Here is a 20,000-nt window from a genome sequence, read left to right on the forward strand (position 1 = left end):
GAGTCTCTAAGAGTGATTACAGCTGTGAGTCTTTCTGGGTGAGTCTCTAAGAGTGATTACAGCTGTGAGTCTTTCTGGGTGAGTCTCTAAGAGTGATTACAGCTGTGAGTCTTTCTGGGTGAGTCTCTAAGAGTGATTACAGCTGTGAGTGTTTCTGGGTGAGTCTCTAAGAGTGATTACAGCTGTGAGTCTTTCTGGGTGAGTCTCTAAGAGTGATTACAGCTGTGAGTCTTTCTGGGTGAGTCTCTAAGAGTGATTACAGCTGTGAGTCTTTCTGGGTGAGTCTCTAAGAGTGATTACAGCTGTGAGTGTTTCTGGGTGAGTCTCTAAGAGTGATTACAGCTGTGAGTGTTTCTGGGTGAGTCTCTAAGAGTGATTACAGCTGTGAGTCTTTCTGGGTGAGTCTCTAAGAGTGATTACAGCTGTGAGTGTTTCTGGGTGAGTCTCTAAGAGTGATTACAGCTGTGAGTCTTTCTGGGTGAGTCTCTAAGAGTGATTACAGCTGTGAGTCTTTCTGGGTGAGTCTCTAAGAATGATTACAGCTGTGAGTGTTTCTGGGTGAGTCTCTAAGAGTGATTACAGCTGTGAGTCTTTCTGGGTGAGTCTCTAAGAGTGATTACAGCTGTGAGTGTTTCTGGGTGAGTCTCTAAGAGTGATTACAGCTGTGAGTGTTTCTGGGTGAGTCTCTAAGAGTGATTACAGCTGTGAGTGTTTCTGGGTGAGTCTCTAAGAGTGATTACAGCTGTGAGTCTTTCTGGGTGAGTCTCTAAGAGTGATTACAGCTGTGAGTGTTTCTGGGTGAGTCTCTAAGAGTGATTACAGCTGTGAGTCTTTCTGGGTGAGTCTCTAAGAGTGATTACAGCTGTGAGTCTTTCTGGGTGAGTCTCTAAGAATGATTACAGCTGTGAGTGTTTCTGGGTGAGTCTCTAAGAGTGATTACAGCTGTGAGTCTTTCTGGGTGAGTCTCTAAGAGTGATTACAGCTGTGAGTGTTTCTGGGTGAGTCTCTAAGAGTGATTACAGCTGTGAGTCTTTCTGGGTGAGTCTCTAAGAGTGATTACAGCTGTGAGTCTTTCTGGGTGAGTCTCTAAGAATGATTACAGCTGTGAGTGTTTCTGGGTGAGTCTCTAAGAGTGATTACAGCTGTGAGTCTTTCTGGGTGAGTCTCTAAGAGTGATTACAGCTGTGAGTCTTTCTGGGTGAGTCTCTAAGAGTGATTACAGCTGTGAGTTTTTCTGGGTGAGTCTCTAAGAGTGATTACAGCTGTGAGTGTTTCTGGGTGAGTCTCTAAGAGTGATTACAGCTGTGAGTGTTTCTGGGTGAGTCTCTAAGAGTGATTACAGCTGTGAGTGTTTCTGGGTGAGTCTCTAAGAGTGATTACAGCTGTGAGTGTTTCTGGGTGAGTCTCTAAGAGTGATTACAGCTGTGAGTCTTTCTGGGTGAGTCTCTAAGAGTGATTACAGCTGTGAGTCTCTAAGAGTAATTACAGCTGTGACTGTTTCTGGGTGAGCCTTCCTGCCGTCCTCTACCTTGACCTCGACTCTGGATTATCAACCCCTGCCTGCCTTGACCTGTCATTTGCCTTGACCTGTCGTTACAATAAACATTGTTACTTCACACAGTCTGCACTTGGGTCTTACCTTGATTCCTGATAGAAACAGTTTTTTTTAGGATTTAGCCTTTGGTTAGCTCTATTCCGTGTTTTTTTTTAAATCATTAACTCACTAGTCCTTGGTGATGACAAGCATACCCATAACATGATGCAGCCACCACCATGCTTGAAAATAATTTGTGGTACTCAGTGATGTGTTGTTTGCCCCAAACATAATGCTTTGTATTCAGGACATAAATGTCATTTCTTTGCAAATTTTTCCGCAGTTTTACTTCAGTGCATTATTGCAAACAGGATGCATGTTTTAGAATATTTTAATGTACAGGCGTTCTTCTTTTCATTGTGTCAATTAGGTTAGTATTGTGGCATAACCACAGTGTTGTTGATCCATCCTCGGTTTTCTCCTATCACAGCTGTTCTGTTCTAGTTCCAATGCTTACCTATATTACTTACCTTGAATTTGGCTCCCCTAGTGTTGATCTGGAGTATTTTCCTTTAGCTAGAAAATGACCCGTCACATGACCTGTTAGGAGGAAGTTGTTCATTGTTGCCTCATGTAGAGCTCAGAGTGCTCTTTTTTAGTTGTCTGCTTACAATCTTCACCCATCCTTTATGTTGTATACCTTAGGAAGCTTTGTCACTGAGTATTTTCATTCCTTTTTCATATATATTTCGTTTCAGAGCATTATTTGTGGAATAGATGTAGAGCACTAGCTTAATTGCTACAGTTTGTTAGCTTAGCTTTTGCTAGTTGTCAGAGTTAGCAAAATATCAGGTTACGTTCATATCTAGTATGTATTTTAGGACAGATTACATTGTCTGAGGCAGACATTATTGTCTTTGTGTTTCAGTTTCACGCTCTTTCAACTCATATCTTGGGAACATGGAGATCATGCTTTGAGGGTTGTTGATGTGAAGGTGTTTATCTTGCTGTCAAAATAGGCACAGTAACGCATACGGAGGACAGTATAACAGCCATTCAACTCTGTAACTGTTTTAAAGTCACCATTGAAATAAAAGATCCCAGAAATGTTCCATACACACAAGGGAGGCTGGTCTCAAACGATCCCGCAGGTGGTCGGCAAACCCTCAACCTTTTGGTCCGTACCCTTGAGTGGCATCGACTGTGTGACAAAATCATGCTGAAGTGGCAAATATCTTCTTTATATCGATATCCTCGTTTATAAACATAGGGTCACTACAGTTTGTTACTTGTTTGTGTGTTTTTATCCACAGAAGATGGTTGAATGGAAACACCATAGTGGGAAATTGTCACATCTATTTTCTATGCAAACTTTCTAAATGTAGATTTAAAAAAACACTGGACAAGTTAATTGAAACATAACTACTGTCACCCTTTGGCCAAGAGTGAATTTTCTATTGTGCTAATGGTTAAGATGCCTGGTTCCCCCAGTGGGAGACTTGGGTTCTGTCACGGTCATCATAAAGAGGAGACCAAGGCGCAGCGTGGTAAGCGTACATTCTTCTTTAATTAACAAAATAACACTGAACAAACTATCAAAACAACAAAACGAATCGTGAAGCTAATATGCGTAGTGCAGACAGGCAACTAAACATAGACCAAGAACCCACAAAATACCCAAGGAATATGGCTACCTAAATATGGTTCCCAATCAGAGACAACGATAAACAGCTGCCTCTGATTGAGAACCAATCTAGGCAACCATAGACATAAACACCTAAACTAGAAAAAAAAACCTAGACATACAAAACCCCCTAGACAATACAAAAACTAAAAACAAACCCCCCTCGTCACACCCTGACCTAACCAAAATAATAAAGAAAACAAAGAATACTAAGGTCAGGGGGTGACACTAACTGACAGGTTCAGACCCCACCCTGCGACATTAAGTCAAGCTGAGTCCATATTCCCATGCCAACTTGTCTGAAAAATATTTACTCCATATCTGACAAACATGGAATTAGCTAAGCCTTTAATTTGGGCTGAGTAGTGTTTACAGCACAGAAACCACAAACACCTTTCCATTGGAACATAGCCAGTGTATTTTCTCTCAACCACAAACCTATTATTAGAAAGAAGAGCCTAAATCTCCAGATGTTGCGTGTCAGTCTGTCTCGGAGCCGGAATAATGAAAACAGAAAGACAGATTTCCATTCTTTACAGTTGCCACTATGCATTGGGGGCTGGTAGTGTTCTCCTGGCATCTGCCAAACCTAGATTTGTCCGTCGGACTGCCAGATGGTGGAGTATGATTCATCACTCCAGAGCAGGTATTCCCAAACTGGGGTAAGGGGTACAGCTGTCGGGAGCCATATAAAAATGTGATTCACATTGAAAAAAATATTTGGGAAAGAAATAATAAGAATCTTCACAATTCAAGTAACAGATACCATTAATGAGAAAGGGCTAGAAGAGTCTTATATGTTGAGCTACCAAGTGGCTAGGACAGGCAAGCCCCATACTATTGTGGAGGACTGTCTAGGACAGGCAAGCCCCATACTATTGTGGAGGAGTGGCTGGGACAAGCAAGACCCATACTATTGTGGAGGAGTGGCTGGGACAAGCAAGCCCCATACTATTGTGGAGGAGTGGCTAGGACAGGCAAGCCCCATACTATTGTGGAGGAGTGGCTGGGACAAGCAAGCCCCATACTATTGTGGAGGAGTGGCTGGGACAGGCAAGCCCCATACTATTGTGGAGGAGTGGCTGGGACAAGCAAGCCCCATACTATTGTGGAGGAGTGGCTGGGACAAGCAAGCCCCATACTATTGTGGAGGAGTGGCTAGGACAGGCAAGCCCCATACTATTGTGGAGAACTTCATTCTTCCTGCTACCGCAGATATGGCTGGGACAATGCTGGGGGGAAAAGCCAAAAAAACTATACAGAAAATGCCTTCATCAAACAACACTGCTTCACGACGCATCAGTGACATGTCAGGAGATGTTTTGAAACAATTACTGCTTCGCAAACAAGCCAGTGAATTCTATGCATCACAGCTGGATGAGTCAACAGACGTGGTGGGCCTGGCACAGCTCCTGGTATATGTCTGTTACAGCTGGATGAGTCAACAGAGGTGGCCTGGCACAGCTCCTGGTATATGTCTGTTACAGCTGGATGAGTCAACAGAGGTGGCCTGGCACAGCTCCTGGTATATGTCTGTTATAGCTGGATGCGTCAACAGACATGGCAGGCCTGGCACAGCTCCTGGTATATGTCTGTTATAGCTGGATGAGTCAACAGGCCTGACACAGCTCCTGGTATATGTCTGTTACAGCTGGATGAGTCAACAGACATGGCACAGCTCCTGGTATATGTCTGTTACAGCTGGATGAGTCAACAGACATGGCGGGCCTGGCACAGCTCCTGGTATATGTCTGTTACAGCTGGATGAGTCAACTGGCCTGGCACAGCTCCTGGTATATGTATATTACAGCTGGATGAGTCAACAGACATGGCGGGCCTGGCACAGCTCCTGGTATATGTCTGTTACAGCTGGATGAGTCCACAGACGTGGCCTGGCACAGCTCCTGGTATATGTCTGTTACAGCTGGATGAGTCAACAGACATGGCAGGCCTGGCACAGCTCCTGGTATATGTCTGTTACAGCTGGATGAGTCAACAGGCCTGGCACAGCTCCTGGTATATGTCTGTTACAGCTGGATGAGTCAACAGGCCTGGCACAGCTCCTGGTATATGTCTGTTACAGCTGGATGAGTCAACAGACATGGCGGGCCTGGCACAGCTCCTGGTATATGTCTGTTACAGCTGGATGAGTCAACAGACATGGCAGGCCTGGCACAGCTCCTGGTATATGTCTGTTATAGCTGGATGAGTCAACAGGCCTGGCACAGCTCCTGGTATATGTATATTACAGCTGGATGAGTCAACAGACATGGCGGGCCTGGCACAGCTCCTGGTATATGTCTGTTACAGCTGGATGAGTCCACAGACGTGGCCTGGCACAGCTCCTGGTATATGTCTGTTACAGCTGGATGAGTCAACAGGCCTGGCACAGCTCCTGGTATATGTCTGTTACAGCTGGATGAGTCAACAGACATGGCAGGCCTGGCACAGCTCCTGGTATATGTCTGTTACAGCTGGATGAGTCAACAGGCCTGGCACAGCTCCTGGTATATGTCTGTTACAGCTGGATGAGTCAACAGGCCTGGCACAGCTCCTGGTATATGTCTGTTACAGCTGGATGAGTCAACAGGCCTGGCACAGCTCCTGGTATATGTCTGTTACAGCTGGATGAGTCAACAGGCCTGGCACAGCTCCTGGTATATGTCTGTTACAGCTGGATGAGTCAACAGGCCTGGCACAGCTCCTGGTATATGTCCGTTATGTTCATGGGGGGTCAGTTAAGGAAGATCCTCTTCAGCAAACCACTGGAAACTCTTATTTTTAATAATTTTTTTTAGATATATTGACTTTCAATCAAAAGATGAGAGGCTAATTTTTAAGTGCTGGACAGCTTTGTGACATCAAATGGACTTTGGTGGTCAAGATGTGTTGGTATCTGTACTGATGGTGCAAAAGCCATGACAGGGAGACATAGTGGAGTGGTAACGCGCGTGCAAGCAGATGCTCCCGATGCCACTTCGGTACGCTGCAGCATCCACCGAGAGGTTCTTGGGTCCACTGCAGCATCCACCAAGAGGCTCTTGGGTCCACTGCAGCATCCACCAAGAGGCTCTTGGGTCCACTGCAGCATCCACCGAGAGGCTCTTGGGTCCACTGCAGCATCCACCGAGAGGCTCTTGGGTCCACTGCAGCATCCACCGAGAGGCTCTTGGGTCCACTGCAGCACCCACCGAGAGGCTCTTGGGTCCACTGCAGCACCCACCGAGAGACTCTTGGGTCCACTGCAGCATCCACCGAGAGGCTCTTGGGTCCACTGCAGAATCCACCGAGAGGCTCTTGGGTCCACTGCAGCATCCACCGAGAGCAGAATCCACCGAGAGGCTCTGGGGTCCACTGCAGCATCCACCGAGAGGTTCTGGGGCTCATTGGGTCCACTGCAGCATCCACCGAGAGGCTCTTGGGTCCACTGCAGCATCCACCGAGAGGCTCTTGGGTCCACTGCAGCATCCACCGAGAGGCTCTTGGGTCCACTGCAGCATCCACCGAGAGGTTCTTGGGTCCACTGCAGCATCCACCGAAAGGCTCTTGCTGCCAAGGGAATGCCTGACAGCTGGAAAGAGGTTTTGGACACTACAGTGAAAATGGTTAACTTTGTGTTAAAGCAAGACCGCAAAACTCGTGTATTTTCTGCATTATGCAATGATATGGGCAGCGACCATGTAACGCTTTTACAACATACAGAAGTGCGCTGGTTATCAAGGGACAAAGTATTGACACGCTTTATTTTAAATTGAGAGATCAGCTTAAAGTTCTTCACTGACTATAATTTTCACTTGTCTGACCACTTGCATGATGACGAGTTTCTCACACAACTTGCCTATCTGGGTGATGTTTTTTCTCGCCTGAATGATCTGAATCCTCTGTGGAGATGGGAGAATCTTCCAGAAGGACAACCATCTCTGCAGCACTCCACCAATCAGGTTTTTATGGTAAGAGTGGTCAGACGGAAGCCTCTCCTCAGAAAAAGGCACATGACAGCCCACATGACAGTTTGACAAAAGGCACCTAAAGGACTTTCAGTCCATAAGAAAACAAAATTCTCTAGTCTGATGAAACCAAGATTGAACTCTTTGGCCTGAATGCCAAGCGTCACATCTGTAGGAAACCTGGCACCATCACTACAGTGAAGTATGGTGGTGCCAGCGTCATGCTGTGGGGGATGTTTTTCAGCGGCAGGGACTGTGGAAAAAGTAATGGGGTCTGAAAAGTTTCCTCAGGGATGCTGGCCTTCTAGGCAGAGTTGCAAAGAAAAAGCCACATCTCAGACTGGCCAATAAAAAGAAAAGATTAAGATGTGCAAAAGATGGGCAGAGGAACTCTGCCTAGAAGTCCAGCATCCCGGGATCGCCTCTTCACTGTTGACGTTGAGGCCGGTGTTTTGCGGGTACTATTTAATGAAGCTGTCAGTTGAGGACTTGTGAGGCGTCTGTTTCTCAAACTAGACACTCTAATGTACTTGTCCTCTTGCTCAGTTGTGCACCAGGGCCTCCCACTCCTCTTTCTATTCTGGTTAGAGACAGTTTGCGCTGTTCTGTGAAGGGAGTAGTAAACAGCTTTGTACAAGATCTTCAGTTTCTTGGCAATTTCTCGCATGGAATAGCCTTCATTTCTCAAATTAAATCAAATCAAATGTATTTATATAGCCCTTCGTACATCAGCTGATATCTCAAAGTGCTGTACAGAAACCCAGCCTAAAACCCCAAACAGCAAGCAATGCAGGTGTAGAAGCACGGTGGCTAGGAAAAACTCCCTAGAAAGGCCAAAACCTAGGAAGAAACCTAGAGAGGAACCAGGCTATGTGGGGTGGCCAGTCCTCTTCTGGCTGTGCCGGGTGGAGATTATAACAGAACATGGCCAAGATGTTCAAATGTTCATAAATGACCAGCATCGTCCAATAATAATAAGGCAGAACAGTTGAAACTGGAGCAGCAGCACGGCCAGGTGGACTGGGGATAGCAAGGAGTCATCATTTCAGGTAATCCTGAGGCATGGTCCTAGGGCTCAGGTCCTCCGAGAGAGAGAAAGAAAGAGAGAATTAGAGAGAGCACACTTAAATTCACACAGGACACCGAATAGGACAGGAGAAGTACTCCAGATATAACAAACTGACCCTAGCCCCCCGACACATAAACTACTGCAGCATAAATACTGGAGGCTGAGACAGGAGGGGTCAGGAGACACTGTGGCCCCATCCGAGGACACCCCCGGACAGGGCCAAAAAAGGAAGGATATAACCCCACCCACTTTGCCAAAGCACAGCCCCCACACCACTAGAGGGATATCTTCAACCACCAACTTACCATCCTGAGACAAGGCTGAGTATAGCCCACAAAGATCTCCGCCACAGCACAACCCAAGAGGGGGGCGCCAACCTAGACAGGGAGATCACATCAGTAACTCAACCCACTCAAGTGACGCACCCCTCCCAGGGACGATATGAAAGAGCCCCAGTAAGCCAGTGACTCAGCCCCTGTAATAGGGTTAGAGGCAGAGAATCCCAGTGGGAAGAGGGGAACCGGCCAGGCAGAGACAGCAAGGGCGGTTCGTTGCTCCAGAGCCTTTCCGTTCACCTTCACACTCCTGGGCCAGACTACACTCAATCATATGACCCACCGAAGAGATAAGTCTTCAGTAAAGACTTAAAGGTTGAGACCGATTTTGCGTCTCTTACATGGGTAGGCAGACCATTCCATAAAAATGGAGCTCTATAGGAGAAAGCCCTGCCTCCAGCTGTTTGCTTAGAAATTCTAGGGACAATTAGGAGGCCTGCGTCTTGTGACTGTAGCGGACGTGTAGGTATGTATGGCAGGACCAAATCAGAGAGATAGGTAGGAGCAAGCCCATGTAATGCTTTGTAGGTTAGCAGTAAAACCTTAAAATCAGCCCTTGCCTTGACAGGAAGCCAGTGTAGGGAGGCTAGCACTGGAGTAATATGATACATTTTTTTGGTTCTAGTCAGGATTCTAGCAGCCTTATTTAGCACTAACTGAAGTTCATTTAGTGCTTTATCCGGGTAGCCAGAAAGTAGAGCATTGCAGTAGTCTAACCTAGAAGTGACAAAAGCATGGATTAAGTTTTCTGCATCATTTTTGGACAGAAAGTTTCTGATTTTTGCAATGTTACGTAGATGGAAAAAAGCTGCCCTTGAAATGGTCTTGATATGTTCTTCAAAAGAGAGATCAGGGTCCAGAGTAATGCCGAGGTCCTTCACCGTTTTATTTGAGACGACTGTACAACCATTAAGATTAATTGTCAGATTCAACAGAAGATCTCTTTGTTTCTTGGGACCTAGAACAATCATCTCTGTTTTGTCCGAGTTTAAAAGTAGAAAGTTTGCAGCCATCCACTTCCTTATGTCTGAAACACATGCTTCTAGCGAGGGTAATTTTGGGACTTCACCATGTTTCATTGAAATGTACAGCTGTGTGTCATCCGCATGGCAGTGAAAGTTTACATTATGTTTTCGAATGACATCCCCAAGAGGTAAAATATATTGTGAAAACAATAGTGGTCCTAAAACGGAACCTTGAGGAACACCAACATTTACAGTTGATTTGTCAGAGGACAAACCATTCACAGAGACAAACTGATATCTTTCCGACAGATAAGATCTAAACCAGGCCAGAACTTTTCCGTGTAGACCAATTTGGGTTTCCAATCTCTCCAAAAGAATGTGGTGATCGATGGTATCAAAAGCAGCACTAAGGTCTAGGAGCACGAGGACAGATGCAGAGCTTCGGTCTGATGCCATTAAAAGGTCATTTACCACCTTCACAAGTGCAGTCTTAGTGCTATGATGGGGTCTAAAACCAGACTGAAGCGTTTCATATACATTGTTTGTCTTCAGGAAGGCAGTGAGTTGCTGCGCAACAGCCTTTTCTAAAAATTTTGAGAGGAATGGAAGATTCGATATAGGCCGATTGTTTTTTATATTTTCTGGGTCAAGGTTTGGCTTTTTCAAGAGAGGCTTTATTACTGCCACTTTTAGTGAGTTTGGTACACATCCGGTGGATAGAGAGCCGTTTATTATGTTCAACATAGGAGGGCCAAGCACAGGAAGCAGCTCTTTCAGTAGTTTAGTTGGAATAGGGTCCAGTATGCAGCTTGAAGGTTTAGAGGCCATGATTATTTTCATCATTGTGTCAAGAGATATAGTACTAAAACACTTGAGTGTCTCTCTTGATCCTAGGTCCTGGCAGAGTTGTGCAGACTCAGGACAACTGAGCTTTGAAGGAATACGCAGATTTAAATAGGAGTCCGTAATTTGCTTTCTAATAATCATGATCTTTTCCTCAAAGAAGTTCATGAATGTATCACTGCTAAAGTGAAAGCCATCCTCTCTTGGGGAATGCTGCTTTTTAGTTAGCTTTGCGACAGTATCAAAAAGGAATTTCGGATTGTTCTTATTTTCCTCAATTAAGTTAGAAAAATAGGATGATCGAGCAGCAGTAAGGGTTCTTCGGTACTGCACGGTACTGTCTTTCCAAGCTAGTCGGAAGACTTCCAGTTTGGTATGGCACCATTTCCGTTCCAATTTTCTGGAAGCTTGCTTCAGAGCTCGGGTATTTTCTGTATACCAGGGAGCTAGTTTCTTATGAGAAATGTTTTTAGTTTTTAGGGGTGCAACTGCATCTAGGGTATTGCGCAAGGTTAAATTGAGTTCCTCAGTTAGGTGGTTAACTGATTTTTGTTGGGTAGACAGAGGGAATCTGGAAGGACATCAAGGAATCTTTGTGTTGTCTGTGAATTTATAGCACGACTTTTGATGTTCCTTGGTTGGGGTCTGAGCAGATTATTTGTTGCAATTGCAAATGTAATAAAATGGTGGTCCGATAGTCCAGGATTATGAGGAAAAACATTAAGATCCACAACATTTATTCCATGGGACAAAACTAGGTCCAGAGTATGACTGTGACAGTGAGTGGGTCCAGAGACATGTTGGACAAAACCCACTGAGTCGATGATGTCTCCGAAAGCCTTTTGGAGTGGGTCTGTGGACTTTTCCATGTGAATATTAAAGTCACCAAAGATCAGAATATTATCTGCTATGACTACAAGGTCCGATAGGAATTCAGGGAACTCAATGAGGAACGCTGTATATGGCCCAGGAGGCCTGTAAACAGTAGCTATAAAAAGTGATTGAGTAGGCTGCATAGATTTCATGACTAGAAGCTCAAAAGACAAAAACTTCTTCTTTTTTTTTGTAAATTGAAATTTGCTATCGTAAATGTTAGCAACACCTCCACCTTTGCGGGATGCACGGGGGATATGGTCACTAGTGTAACCAGGAGGTGAGGAGGTGGTTAGTTCATTGACTATAATTGCCTTTGAAGTAAGGGATCTAACATTAAGTAGCCAAATTTTGAGATGTGAGGTATCATGATCTCTTTCAACAATGACAGGAATGGAGAAGGTCTTTATCCTAGTGAGATTGCTAAGGCGAACACCGCCATGTTTAGTTTTGCCCAACCTAGGTCGAGGCACAGACACGGTCTCAATGTTGATAGCTGAGCTGACTACACTGACTGTGCTAGTGGCAGACTCCACTATGCTGGCAGGCTGGCTAACAGCCTGCTGCCTGGCCTGCACCCTATTTCATTGTGGAGTTAGAGGAGTTAGAGCCCTGTCTATGTTGGTAGATAAGATGAGAGCACCCCTCCAGCTAGGATGGAGTCCGTCACTCCTCAGCAGGTCAGGCTTGGTCCTGTTTGTGGGTGAGTCCCAGAAAGAGGGCCAATTATCTACAAATTCTATCTTTTGGGAGGGGCGGAAAACAGTTTTCAACCAGCGATCGAGTTGTGAGACTCTGCTGTAGAGCTCATCACTCCCCCTAACTGGGAGGGGGCCAGATACAATTACTTGATGCCGACACATCTTTCTAGCTGATTTACATGCAGAAGCTATGTTGCACTTGGTGATCTCTGACTGTTTCATCCTAACATCGTCGGTGCCGACGTGGATAACAATATCTCTATACTCTCTACACTCGCCAGTTTTAGCTTTAGCCAGCACCATCTTCAGATTAGCCTTAAAGTTGGTAGCCCTGCCCCCTGTTCTCAGAACAAGGATAGACTGACGAGTTTCAGAAAAACGTTCTTTGTTTCTGTCCACTTTGATCCTGTAATCGAACCCAAAAATGCCGATGCTCCATATACTCAACTATTCTAAAGAAGGCCAGTTTTATTGCTTCTTTAATCAGGTGTTAGTGTAATTTAATTATGCCAATGTGCTTTCATCAATTGAAAGCCCTTAATCTATTTTATGAGAATTTCTAAGATTTCTTGTTTGCTTAAAATAGACGCAGACCAGTCTTTCAATAATAGGTAATAGAATTTATTCTCGGAGCGCGCTACCACTCAAACACATGCATCAGTTTATATACAGATCATGACGTCATTTCATTGCTTTAACAGAATCCCCTCCTCTCGACCGGGACGAAGTGAGGTGAAAAGTTCATTCTAACTTACTAACACACTCCCAGATAACTTTTGACCCCTCAACATTATCGATCACCACTGAACTGACAGTTTTAATTAACAGAAAATCTAGGAATGCACTCACGGCCTCATCTAAAAACCCAGGAGCTAATTTTCTGTAGGTTCAACGTTAGGTTACCGACCTTATTTGTTTACACAGTCCCCAACCCATTCGTTTCTTCCTAGTTGGAATGGTGTTCATTAATTTTAATTACTCCTTGTCCGTGTCACACAATCCCTTCTTATGAACTCATATTGTTAATCAGATATAATAAAACAGAGTATAAGTTTACTTAGTTACAATTCTATTTAAAATGGGGATATTGTTTATTCATTTATTCATAATAAATCCAACATCAGGACAACAGTTTTCAGCTGTGCTAACATAATTGCAAAAGGGTTTTGTAATGATAAATTAGCCTTCTAAAAATATAAACTTGGATTAGCTAACACAACATGCCATTGGAACACAGGAGTGATGGTTGCTGATAGTGGGCCTCTGTATGCCTATGTAGATATTCCATTAAAAAAAACAAATTGGCCGTTTCCAGCTACAACAGTCATTTACAACATTAACAATGTCTTCACTGTATTTCTGACCAATTTTATGTTATTTTAAAGGACAAAAAAAATGGTGGTTCTTTCAAAAACAAGGACATTTCTAAGTGACCCCAAACTTTTGAACCAAACTGTATAGACCGGGTGTGTTTAATAATGACATATTATATTACTACCTTCTTCAGGAGGGTACTGTAGGAGGGTACTATAGGAGGGTACTATAGGAGGGTACTATAGGAGGGTACTGTAGGAGGGTACTATAGGAGGGTACTATAGGAGGGTATTATAGGAGGGTATTATAGGAGGGTATTATAGGAGGGTATTATAGGAGGGTATTATAGGAGGGTATTATAGGAGGGTATTATAGGAGGGTATTATAGGAGGGTAGGAGGGTACTGTAGGAGGGTACTTAGGAGGGTACTATAGGAGGGTACTATAGGAGGGTACTATAGGAGGGTACTATAGGAGGGTACTATAGGAGGGTACTATAGGAGGGTACTATAGGAGGGTATTATAGGAGGGTATTATAGGAGGGTACTATAGGGTACTATAGGAGGGTATTATAGGAGGGTATTGTAGGAGGGTACTATAGGAGGGTACTGTAGGAGGGTACTATAGGAGGGTACTATAGGAGGGTACTGTAGGAGGGTACTGTAGGAGGGTACTATAGGAGGGTATTATAGGAGGGTATTATAGGAGGGTACTATAGGAGGGTATTATAGGAGGGTACTATAGGAGGGTACTATAGGAGGGTACTGTAGGAGGGTACTATAGGAGGGTATTATAGGAGGGTATTATAGGAGGGTACTATAGGAGGGTATTATAGGAGGGTACTATAGGAGGGTATTATAGGAGGGTATTATAGGAGGGTATTATAGGAGGGTACTATAGGAGGGTACTGTAGGAGGGTACTGTAGGAGGGTACTGTAGGAGGGTACTATAGGAGGGTATTATAGGAGGGTATTATAGGAGGGTACTATAGGAGGGTACTGTAGGAGGGTACTATAGGAGGGTATTATAGTAGGGTATTATAGGAGGGTACTATAGGAGGGTATTATAGGAGGGTACTGTAGGAGGGTACTATAGGAGGGTACTATAGGAGGGTACTATAGGAGGGTACTGTAGGAGGGTACTATAGGAGGGTACTATAGGAGGGTATTATAGGAGGGTACTGTAGGAGGGTACTATAGGAGGGTATTATAGGAGGGTACTGTAGGAGGGTACTATAGGAGGGTACTGTAGGAGGGTACTATAGGAGGGTACTGTAGGAGGGTACTATAGGAGGGTATTATAGGAGGGTATTATAGGAGGGTATTATAGGAGGGTACTGTAGGAGGGTATTATAGGAGGGTACTATAGGAGGGTACTATAGGAGGGTACTGTAGGAGGGTGCTATAGGAGGGTATTATAGGAGGGTACTGTAGGAGGGTACTATAGGAGGGTACTATAGGAGGGTACTATAGGAGGGTACTATAGGAGGGTACTATAGGAGGGTACTGTAGGAGGGTACTATAGGAGGGTATTATAGGAGGGTACTGTAGGAGGGTACTATAGGAGGGTATTGTAGGAGGGTACTATAGGAGGGTACTGTAGGAGGGTACTATAGGAGGGTACTGTAGGAGGGTACTATAGGAGGGTATTATAGGAGGGTACTATAGGAGGGTACTATAGGAGGGTACTATAGGAGGGTACTATAGGAGGGTATTATAGGAGGGTACTATAGGAGGGTACTATAGGAGGGTACTATAGGAGGGTATTATAGGAGGGTACTATAGGAGGGTATTATAGGAGGGTACTATAGGAGGGTATTATAGGAGGGTACTATAGGAGGGTACTATAGGAGGAGGGTACTATAGGAGGGTACTATAGGAGGGAGGAGGGTACTATAGGAGGGTACTATAGGAGGGTACTATAGGAGGGTACTATAGGAGGGTACTATAGGAGGGTACTATAGGAGGGTACTGTAGGAGGGTACTATAGGAGGGTACTATAGGAGGGTACTATAGGAGGGTACTATAGGAGGGTACTATAGGAGGGTACTATAGGAGGGTACTATAGGAGGGTACTATAGGAGGGTACTATAGGAGGGTACTATAGGAGGTACTATAGGAGGGTACTATAGGAGGGTACTATAGGAGGGTACTGTAGGAGTGTACTATAGGAGGGTACTGTAGGAGGGTACTGTAGGAGGGTACTATAGGAGGGTACTATAGGAGATTACTATAGGAGGGTACTGTAGGAGGGTACTATAGGAGGGTACTATAGGAGGGTACTATAGGAGGGTACTATAGGAGGGTATTATAGGAGGGTACTATAGGAGGGTACTATAGGAGGGTACTATAGGAGGGTACTGTAGGAGGGTACTATAGGAGGGTACTATAGGAGGGTACTGTAGGAGGGTACTATAGGAGGGTACTATAGGAGGGTACTATAGGTGGGTACTGTAGGAGGGTACTATAGGAGGGTACTATAGGAGGGGGTACTGTAGGAGGGTACTATAGGAGGGTACTATAGGAGGGTACTGTAGGAGGTACTGTAGGAGGGTACTGTAGGAGGGTACTATAGGAGGGTACTGTAGGAGGGTACTGTAGGAGGGTACTATAGGAGGGTACTGTAGGAGGGTACTATAGGAGGGTACTATAGGAGGGTACTATAGGAGGGTACTGTAGGAGGGTACTGTAGGAGGGTACTATAGGAGGGTACTATAGGAGGGTACTGTAGGAGGGTACTATAGGAGGGTACTATAGGAGGGTACTGTAGGAGGGTACTATAGGAGGGTACTATAGGAGGGTACTGTAGGAGGGTACTGTAGGAGGTTACTGTAGGAGGGTACTGTAGGAGGGTACTATAGGAGGGTACTATAGGAGGGTACTGTAGGAGGGTACTGTAGGAGGGTACTATAGGAGGGTACTGTAGGAGGGTACTGTAGGAGGGTACTATAGGAGGGTACTATAGGAGGGTACTGTAGGAGGGTACTGTAGGAGGGTACTATAGGAGGGTACTATAGGAGGGTACTGTAGGAGGGTACTGTAGGAGGGTATTATAGGAGGGGTAGGAGGGTACTGTAGGAGGTTACTATAGGAGGGTACTATAGGAGGGTACTATAGGAGGGTACTATAGGAGGGTACTGTAGGAGGGTACTATAGGAGGGTACTATAGGAGGGTACTATAGGAGGGTACTATAGGAGGGTACTGTAGGAGGGTACTGTAGGAGGTTTACTATAGGAGGGTACAGTAGGAGGGTACTGTAGGAGGGTACTGTAGGAGGTTTACTATATGAGGGTACTATAGGAGGGTACTATAGGAGGGTACTATAGGAGGGTACTGTAGGAGGGTACTGTAGGAGGTTTACTATAGGAGGGTACTATAGGAGGGTACTATAGTAGGGTACTATAGGAGTACTATAGGAGTGTACTATAGGAGGGTACTGTAGGAGGGTACTGTAGGAGGTTTACTATAGGAGGGTACTATAGGAGGGTACTGTAGGAGGGTACTATAGGAGGGTACTATAGGAGGGTACTATAGGAGGGTACTGTAGGAGGGTACTATAGGAGGGTACTATAGGAGGGTACTGTAGGAGGTTTAGGTTTACTAGGAGGGTACTATAGGAGGGTACTGTAGGAGGGTACTATAGGAGGGTACTATAGGAGGGTAACTATAGGAGGGTACTATAGGAGGGTACTATAGGAGGGTACTATAGGAGGGTACTGTAGGAGGGTACTATAGGAGGGTACTATAGGAGGGTACTATAGGAGGGTACTGTAGGAGGGTACTATAGGAGGGTACTGTAGGAGGGTACTATAGGAGGGTACTGTAGGAGGGTACTATAGGAGGGTATTATATTACTACCTTCTTCAGTGTGGATATATACTGAGTTTGTTTAATAATTCTGCGACTGTTTATCATTTGTTCTTTTGTGTCAACAGAGTCAAGCAGTAGAAACTATGACGACTGTCCCAGAGACAGATCTACACTGCTGATGTTGTTCATCCCTGCTGGAGGCTTGGTTATTTTCTTCATATTCCTTTACTTTCGACACAAACGGACATGGAAAGCCACATCTAAATCAGAAAATATGACAGAAATAACTGGGCGTAAACGAACTTGTGACAAGAACACTAGTCCTCTAGAGGCAGGGACATCCAACTGCGAATCGGACGTCTCACCTCCAAGCCCAGTACATGAAGTTTAAGAGACTCCTTGTTCATTCTCTGCCAAGTCCAACGTGTGTTTCTGGTCTAGTAGCGTCATGGTATCATCCTTCCTGGAGCTGAGAATGCTGGAAATCCAGTTGTCAGTCTGGCAGTAACAACGAATCACAGTTTCATTAGGTGGTGGTAACATTAAATGACTCTTTTTTCTCTCCATTGCCCAACATGGGTCAGATTACTGGAAAGGGAACCAGACACAAAGCTTCTATTGAGAGACTTTGTCATTACAGACCTGAGGGGAAACGGTCTGACAGATTTGGTGGGAGGGGCCCCATCCACAATCCAGAACAGTGTTTATGGGAAATGAGTGGGAAATGCCTTTTCTGCATTGAAAGGATTCAGAACCCTTGACTTTTTCAACATTTTGTTACATTACAGCCTTATTGTGCTCATCAATCTACACACAATATCCCATAATGACAAAGTAAAAACAGGTTTTAAGAAATTTTGGCAAATGTATTAAAATTAAAAAATTAAAAAACAGATAGCTTCTTTACGTAAGTATTCAGACCCTTTGCTATGAGACTCTAAATTGAGTTAAGGTGCATCCTGTTTCAATTGATCATCCTTGAGACATCAATTTTAGAATAAGGCTGTAACGTAACAAAATGTAGAAAAAGTCAAGGGGCACACCAGTATTGTTCAATATTTGCCCATTTATTTTTTTTTACAATTCTTCAATCTCCTTCAAATTGGTTGTTGATCATTGCTTGATTATCTTCCCTTAACCCTACCATCCCTTACCTAATTGAAGAAACTAATGGACAACAACTCTTAAGCTTCTACTTCCAGTTTATACATTCTATATACATTTTACGGACACGGTATAGTTTAAAATAGTTATCTTTTGTCCCATCCTTCAGCTCCACTCAACCCCTCCCATCTATCTCTCAACACCATCCAGTCCGATCCTTCAGCTCCACTCAACCCCTCCCATCTATCTCTGAACACCATCCAGTCCCACCCTTCAGCTTCCCTCAACCCCTCCCATCTATCTCTGAACACCATCCACACCATCCAGTCCCATCCTTCAGCTCTGCTCAACCCCTTCCATCTATCTCTGAACACCATCCAGTCCCACCCTTCAGCTCCACTCAACCCCTCCCTTCTATCTCTGAACACCATCCAGTCCCACCCTTCAGCTCCCCTCAACCCCTCCCATCTATCTCTGAACACCATCCAGTCCGATCCTTCAGCTCCACTCAACCCCTCCCATCTATCTCTGAACACCATCCAGTCCCACCCTTCAGCTTCCCTCAACCCCTCCCATCTATCTCTGAACACCATCCAGTCCCACCCTTCAGCTTCACTCAACCCCTCCCATCTCTCTCTGAACACCATCCAGTCCTTCATCTCCACTCAACCCCTCCCATCACTCTCTGAACACCATCCAGTCCTTCAGCTCCACTCAACCCCTCCCATCTATCTCTGAACACCATCCAGTCCTTCAGCTCCACTCAACCCCTCCCATCTATCTCTGAACACCATCCAATCCCACCCTTCAGCTCCACTCAACCCCTCCCATCTATCTCTGAACACCATCCAGTCCTTCAGCTCCACTCCACCCCTCCCATCTATCTCTGAACACCATCCAGTCCTTCATCTCCACTCAACCCCTCCCATCACTCTCTGAACACCATCCAGTCCTTCAGCTCCACTCAACCCCTCCCATCTATCTCTGAACACCATCCAGTCCTTCAGCTCCACTCCACCCCTCCCATCTATCTCTGAACACCATCCAGTCCTTCAGCTCCACTCAACCCCTCCCATCTATCTCTGAACACCATCCAGTCCTTCAGCTCCACTCAACCCCTCCCATCTATCTCTGAACACCATCCAGTCCTTCAGCTCCACTCAACCCCTCCCATCTATCTCTGAACACCATCCAGTCCTTCAGCTCCCTCAACCCCTCCCATCTATCTTCAGCTCCACACCATCCAGTCCTTCAGCTCCACTCAACCCCTCCCATCTCTCTCTGAACACCATCCAGTCCTTCAGCTCCACTCAACCCCTCCCATCTATCTCTGAACACCATCCAGTCCTTCAGCTCCACTCCACCCCTCCCATCTATCTCTGAACACCATCCAGTCCTTCAGCTCCACTCAACCCCTCCCATCTCTCTCTGAACACCATCCAGTCCTTCAGCTCCACTCAACCCCTCCCATCTATCTCTGAACACCATCCAGTCCTTCAGCTCCACTCAACCCCTCCCATCTATCTCTGAACACCATCCAGTCCTTCAGCTCCACTCAACCCCTCCCATCTCTCTCTGAACACCATCCAGTCCTTCAGCTCCACTCAACCCCTCCCATCTCTCTCTGAACACCATCCAGTCCTTCAGCTCCACTCAACCCCTCCCATCTCTCTCTGAACACCATCCAGTCCTTCAGCTCCACTCAACCCCTCCCATCTATCTCTGAACACCATCCAGTCCTTCAGCTCCACTCAACCCCTCCCATCTCTCTCTGAACACCATCCAGTCCTTCAGCTCCACTCAACCCCTCCCATCTCTCTCT

At 45.4% G+C, this 20,000-nt stretch overlaps 1 protein-coding gene across 2 annotated transcripts in view; it reads left to right on the forward strand.

The window, feature by feature from the left end:
- The window catches only part of LOC112229190 (CD276 antigen), a 106,225-nt gene that overhangs the window by 31,546 nt on the left and 54,679 nt on the right, over positions 1 to 20,000 (forward strand). Inside the window, exon 4 of one of the 2 annotated variants that reach the window (XM_042310569.1) lies at positions 17,200 to 17,936. The exons of the other annotated variant lie outside the window; for it this stretch is intronic. Coding sequence (XP_042166503.1) covers positions 17,200 to 17,465 — 266 coding nt within the window. The 3' untranslated portion in view covers positions 17,466 to 17,936. Of the gene's footprint in view, positions 1 to 17,199; positions 17,937 to 20,000 lie in introns of those variants that run through there. 2 annotated transcript variants of the gene reach the window in all.

The sequence above is a fragment of the Oncorhynchus tshawytscha genome, linkage group LG31, assembly GCF_018296145.1.
Source record: "Oncorhynchus tshawytscha isolate Ot180627B linkage group LG31, Otsh_v2.0, whole genome shotgun sequence".
NCBI lineage: Eukaryota > Metazoa > Chordata > Actinopteri > Salmoniformes > Salmonidae > Oncorhynchus > Oncorhynchus tshawytscha.